The sequence below is a fragment of the Bombus bifarius genome, unplaced genomic scaffold (genome assembly GCF_011952205.1).
Source record: "Bombus bifarius isolate JDL3187 unplaced genomic scaffold, Bbif_JDL3187 scf7180000008483, whole genome shotgun sequence".
Taxonomy (NCBI): Eukaryota; Metazoa; Arthropoda; class Insecta; order Hymenoptera; family Apidae; genus Bombus; species Bombus bifarius.
This window is the reverse complement of record NW_022884676.1, coordinates 47,918-54,358: the sequence shown is the minus strand read 5'-3', so window position 1 is coordinate 54,358 and position 6,441 is coordinate 47,918. Positions and strand designations below refer to the sequence as shown.

The 6,441-nt window shown below is 38.9% G+C and overlaps 1 protein-coding gene across 1 annotated transcript; it reads right to left on the bottom strand.

Annotated features, from left to right (window-relative positions):
- Positions 1-3,800: 3,800 nt before the first annotated feature.
- LOC117213023 (maltase 2-like) lies at positions 3,801-5,656 on the bottom strand. Its single transcript, XM_033458231.1, has one exon. It carries the CDS (start codon positions 5,624-5,626, stop codon positions 3,902-3,904), a length of 1,725 nt encoding a protein of 574 aa, XP_033314122.1. The 5' UTR covers positions 5,627-5,656; the 3' UTR covers positions 3,801-3,901.
- Between the last annotated feature and the right edge of the window lie 785 nt (positions 5,657-6,441).

Below are 6,441 nucleotides of genomic sequence, written 5' to 3'. Positions count from 1 at the left end.
GCGTATCAGTGGACATCTTATTGTTCCTTATTTCTATTGCGATATTCTTAGATTTTAAATCTGTTCAACAATAATGTTGTGTACTTGCTTATTGATTTATTACGATATTAAAGTATTTGTATGTGCCATATTTCTTATTTCCCTTAATTTTTGTGCTTTTAATTCCATTTGCCTAGAGTTGAGGTTCGCGCAATTCGCGATTTACGACGCATTTCTTTCACTGTGCTCTGCACGAGCCGTGACAGTAGAGCTGGTTCATTCGCTTTTCCGATACCGTTTTATCGAAGAGAAGTACATTCATCGTTTGTTGTATGATGCGTATAGTATATAGTATATCGAGTATGAAAGTATTAATTGTAAATTTTAATATTTTAAGAATTTGTTAAAACCGAAAATATTTGTTTTAGTAGTTAGAGCGTAAGGAATATTTTGAGATTATCTGTTACGTTAACGTATCATGTACCGTATACCGGCTATGCATCGGGCAACGAGGCTCGTTTAATCAGTCAAGGATTGTCAGAATAGAGTAGAATTCCCGCGTCGAACAGGAGTGAGTTTGATTGTATTTAAGTTAAGTTCGCTCGTTATGTGTCTCGATTTTTGATAATGCAGCCTCTCTTAAGCAATTAACATTCATCGTCTGATAACTATAGCTGTGGGCTATGACAATATCGCTTTCCTAACGGATTAATGAAAGCACAAGCGAAAACCTCGGTGTACGCATGATTTTCACGTGATTCTTGTGAAATGCACGGAACTCTTCTCCGTGCAACATTCTCCTTTTTCTTTTTCTTCTTTGCGAGATGTAGTTAAAGGCAAAGCAGACAAGGAAAAGGAAAATAATGAAGGAGAATTCCATCGCAAGGAAATCTTTTGAAACAGTGTAAGGTCTCCACGAAAATTCAGAGTTCGTGAAATGAAAGGAAGGAAATAGGCACTGAAAGAACTAATTAAGAGTCTTGATGAGTTACCGCGCAACAAGTAAGATGATGTTGCAGGATGTTCAGTATCAAAATATTTAATATAGATTGCTGTGTGAACGATGGAACGTCAGCAATGATTGCAACGTAACGTTGCATAACCTAGCCGGGAATTAAATTGTAGGGAGTTTAGTTAACATGGAAAGTATTTTAATACAATTCGCGTACTTCCACGAAAACCAGAGACTTTCTTATTCGATACATCGTCAATGTATAAATTTCTCGTTATCAATGCCGTTTCCTTCGTTATACTAATTCAAGTAGCATCGTAGATAACAAAAAATTGGATGGTTAATGCACGCGTTAACATCAGAATAGAACAGACTTTTTATTCGCCATATCAGACACGGTTCATCGAATAAAACACAATAGGAACGAAAACAGAATACTTGCGGATCGGTCGATACCATTTTATCATTTATTTACCGCAACGATTGTTCTTTAGATCTCGAGAGGGCAGACTACTAAGCAGAGAGAGAGAGAGAGAGAGAGAGAGAGAGAGAGAGCAAACTACTAATGATTGATCTTATCGTGGACGAGTGGCGTCCTAATACCTGTGACGGAAGAATAAATGCCACGCGCAAAAGGTAAGACAGAGAAGGTAGACAAAAGAAAACGATGTCTACGACGATTCTCAACGGGATGTGAAAGCATGTTGTGGATACATACGGCGTGTGTACATGTACGGGAAGGAAATTACGTGCCGGAATCACTATAACGTGACTCTAGACCTTTGCATCTGTGGAAATTTGTTAAAAGGGGATGCTGTAAACTTGACCTTGGAATTCAAATCTTTTTCTACTTGCATGGAACCGGAGTTCATGGAACGGAGTTCACTTGAAAATGTAACTTTCAATAGCTTTTGCATCTATTTTATCTTTGATGTGCTTTATAATGTTATTTCATAGTTCAATGGCTGTGCCATGTTTCTGATAACTCACTGCAGCTCGTAAAGAATACTTCAATAGTGATATATTGTTCTGTTGCTGATATCCGCATCATCAGCTGCCTAGTGTTATGATGCAAATTATTTATATTTGAACGATATTCGACGCAAATAGTTAATAATTTCCCTCTTAATTTACTGTTACACACAGTAATGAAATTCTAGTTTTTCGTTGATACGAGAATGCGCAGTATTACCTCTTGGTCACCAAATCGTTGGTCTAGCCGATCGCATCAATCTGGACTTTCTATTTAATAGTGACCCTCTACTATTCCCTGAGCTATTGCGTAGCTTTTTGCTGTTTTATCAACAATGCTCATATTATAGTCAATAACATAATATTTATATTGTATATTTCCTTTGTGAATATATTCATATCATAAGTAAAATAGCTGCAAGTACTACTGAAACGTTAACATCATTATTAAGAAAAACGATTGAATTTTGACCTATGGTTCTCTTGATAAAGGTGGTCCTCGTAGCGATTGGAATACAATGCGACCAAGTTTGACCTTGAATTTCAAATCTGTACCGATTCAGAGGTATAGAGTCACGCTACGATGATTGCGACATATAATTTCCGAGGGTGCATCTCTTCCAAGTGTCTGGGCGATGTCTAAAAGAAGAAGAGAAATAATGATAACAAGATACAGGAAGATAAATGTGCATTCAACGTGATTGGTGTAGCGCCGCAATGCTGTCACTGGAGGTTGCCTACAGGCGCCTGTATGCGTATGCAACCTCCGATTGTACACTGCCTCTCGCCAGATCTCACATCCACTCCCTGTCGCTCGCTGTGTTTTCCAAAGAACGATTAAATAATGTTCTCTACTTTCCTTTTGCAGCTATCAGCTTGATGAAATTACTAACTACGTAAAAAGGTAAGATTTAAAAGTGCACGAACGTTTAAAGGGAGAAACATTCGGAGCTAATGATTGCCAGAAGTGATTTCTACCGATTTCTACCGTGATACTCTCTTACCGCGGACATCGTGGCTTAAAAATATCACTGTAATGATTTTATGAACATTCGAAAATTCATGAACGATCTTCTGCGGCAAATAATTCAATCGCATTAAATCCGTAACTGGACAATTGATTGACGGGTTATGAATCGGCAGCCGTAATGCTTTTTCTTCATATCTGAGTATATCTGTAAAAGAAATAGAACGGCGAAAGTCTATTTTAATCGCGCTCGATTCTTCTATAATCCGCTATGTAAAAAATTCGATTGGAAACATTCGCGACCAGCTACGTTTCTAATCAATTATTTTCAATCAGAGCTCGCGAGCGAGTCTAAATTTATTGTGTAGCGACATTTTTCTCCAATGTGCGTGGTCATTTGAAATTCGAAGAAATTTACCACTCAGCCGAATAACGAGCTGAAACCAAAGTAATTTATCGCGCTTTTAACATGTACTCGTTGATTTATTTATTAGAATATTTAGTAGATATGTGGTAAAAAAACGCGCTTCTCAATATTTCATACATAGATGGAGATTAAGTTTTTTAATCGAACAAACGTTCAACACCGACGATGCGCGATGCGTTAAAAATTGTAATGTATAATTAATCACTTTGTTTTAAACAATAGTGATCGTATTAACAGGATTTTGCATTTAATATCAGCGTAGTTTTGCCATTTTTTGCGAAAATAATTATAGAAGTTCACTACTTGTGACGCTGGAGGATCGTTATATTTTCATAAGAGCTGCACGAAAGCGTCGGAAGTTTATTGTCTACTATGAATCGTGAACTAGCGACAAATAATTCTACGTAGAAACGGAAAAATCACTAGAAGAAAACATCGAAGTAAATTTAAAAGAAGGATAAAGGAAATTATACAATTATAAAATTAAAATCATAAAGTCTAGATTATAGGATACAATAAGATTTATTGTGAGTTAGATCGCTTCTACATTAATAACACTTCATTGACACTTCAGCAATGCTAAAACCGTGCAAAGAAATGCAAATCAAACATACTCATCCTTTGACCAAAATACATTAGGAGTAGTATACATGACAGTAGCAGATGCAGGAATAGTTATCGAATTTGTGAAGACGGTGGTACCTGGACGAAGATTGGGACCAACGCTGACGGTATGAACTATCAGAGTAGGAGAAAGTGGCAGGGCAGCTCTAGCATTTACGGTGACAGGTACATTGGCAAAATTAAACATAACAATTACAGTGTCATTTCCTAGAGTGCGAGTAATACTCAAAACCCTTTGGTCGTATACGGTAACGTTTAAGGAACCGTGTGCGATCACTGGTCGCCTTTTCACGCTCATCACACTTTTGAATACCTGGTAGTGAGAGTAATATAGCTCCTTCTGAGCTTCCAGGTTCAGGGTCTTGTAATTTGGATGCACGGGTAGCCAGGTTTTCGCACTGGTGGAGAATCCAGCACTGGTGCTGTTGTCCCATTGGTACGGTGTTCTTTCGGGATCTCTGGATTTCAGAAAGTATCTGGCGGGACCAGCGTTGCAACCAGCTGGATCGACAGTTTCGGCGTACGTGAATTGTCTGTCTATCATTCCGATTTCATCACCGTTGTAAACAACCGCTATGCCAGGTAGGATCAGCGCCATTTCGGTAATCTCATCAGCTCGTCGTCTTCCGAATCTAGAGGCCACACGATGATTATCGTGGTTGCCCACGACCCAGTTCGGCACGCTACCCTGAGGCACGGTATTGACCCACTTGTCTATCAGATTTTTATAGTCCATTGCGGTAGATTTGTTGTTCAGCTCTGTAATAAACATAAAGTTGAAGGGAACATTGGAGCCAGCACTGTAGAATTTAGTGGTTAGGTCATGAGTAGTATAGGCTTCCGTGAGAATCAACTTTGGATCGGATCGGGTACGGTTGGAGTGTTCATCCATCAGTTCCCTCCAGCTCCGGAGCGTCTCGTAGGTCTCATTCTGATCTTTCGTGTAAATATGCACCAGGCTATCGTAATCGTCTTTAGGGACATCGGTCCTGTTTGCGCTCGGCTCGTCCCGGAACTTGGCATCCTCGAACATATGATTGATAGCGTCGATGCGGAAACCGTCGACTCCGCGATTCATCCAGAAAGTCAACACGTTTTTCATTTCCTGATCTAAAGCCTGGCTGCGATAATTCAAATCTGGCTGACCTGCAGCAAACTGATGTAGGTAATACTGCTTGCGGACGTCGTTCCACTGCCAGGCAGATCCCTGGAAGTTGCTCAGCCAGTTATTTGGCGGCAGTCTGGTGCCATTTACGATTCTGCCATCGTGCCAGACGTAGTATTCATCGTACGGCTTGATCCTTTGAATACTCTTTTTGAACCAGGGATGGTCGTTAGAGCTATGATTAGGCACGAAGTCCATGACCACTTTGAGCCCGAGGGACTTAGCTTTAGTTACCAATTTGTCGAAATCCGCTAAAGTTCCATAATCTGGATCAATGTCCGTAAAGTTGGAGATGTCGTAACCGAAATCAACTTGTGGACTCCTATAGATCGGCGATAGCCAGACGACCTTAGCACCAATGTCCTTAACGTGTTCCAGTTTGCTGGTGATACCATTCAGGTCACCGATACCATCTCCGTTGCTGTCTTTGAAACTCCTCGGATAGACTTGGTACACGATGATATTTTTGTACCAATCCACATCCACGCCCGCGCTTAGCGCGAATAGCAAGGAACACGTTGCAATCGTTAGTCGAAACATGATGGATTACTGAACCAAGAGAAACACGGTCGACTATTTATAAAACGCAACGTTATTGATTATCTGTTTACATGTATGCTTCAATTATCTGTTTATTAAATTTCTTTCACTCAGTTAATAAAAGATAAGTTCGTTTCGAATAAGTGTCAATGATAAGGAAAAGATAGTTAGGTACTCGAATACTATCATGCACCGTGTATCAATTTATATTTTGTTATCTGATGCTTCTTTGGAAAGAAATTTTTTATATCAAAATTGTTTTTTTCACATTCGATAGTTTAAACAAACTGACTGCTCGCGAGGGATCGCAAGTTTTTTCTATAAGCGGAGTATATTGTACGAAACACAAATTCTGCTAAAATTCGTCGAAGTATAGAGCCACTCGAGAGACGGTTAACTCTTAGAACCGCATGATCTCGTGTGTACAAGGCGTTTATATGTGGCAATCTAGTTTCTATCGTTCTCCGACTAATTATATGGCCAACTGCACTCGTACAAATCATTTACCTACTTTCTTTTCATCGAGGCTAATTATTTAATAATAATAATAATAATAATAATAATAAGAATAATAAGTTTGACGAATAATAAGTTTAACGATTAATAAGATTAACGAATAATAAGTTTAACGAATAATGAGTTTAATGAACGCTATTAACAATATTCTTGGGTTCAAATGAATCCGCGGTCAACGGGATAACTCTTTACTATGCGTAGAATAATTTTAGGCACAAAATACGATTGCTGAGACGCTCGGTATAAACTGCTCGATGTGTCACTCTCCAAGGCGATCGCACGAATAATAAATTGATGGA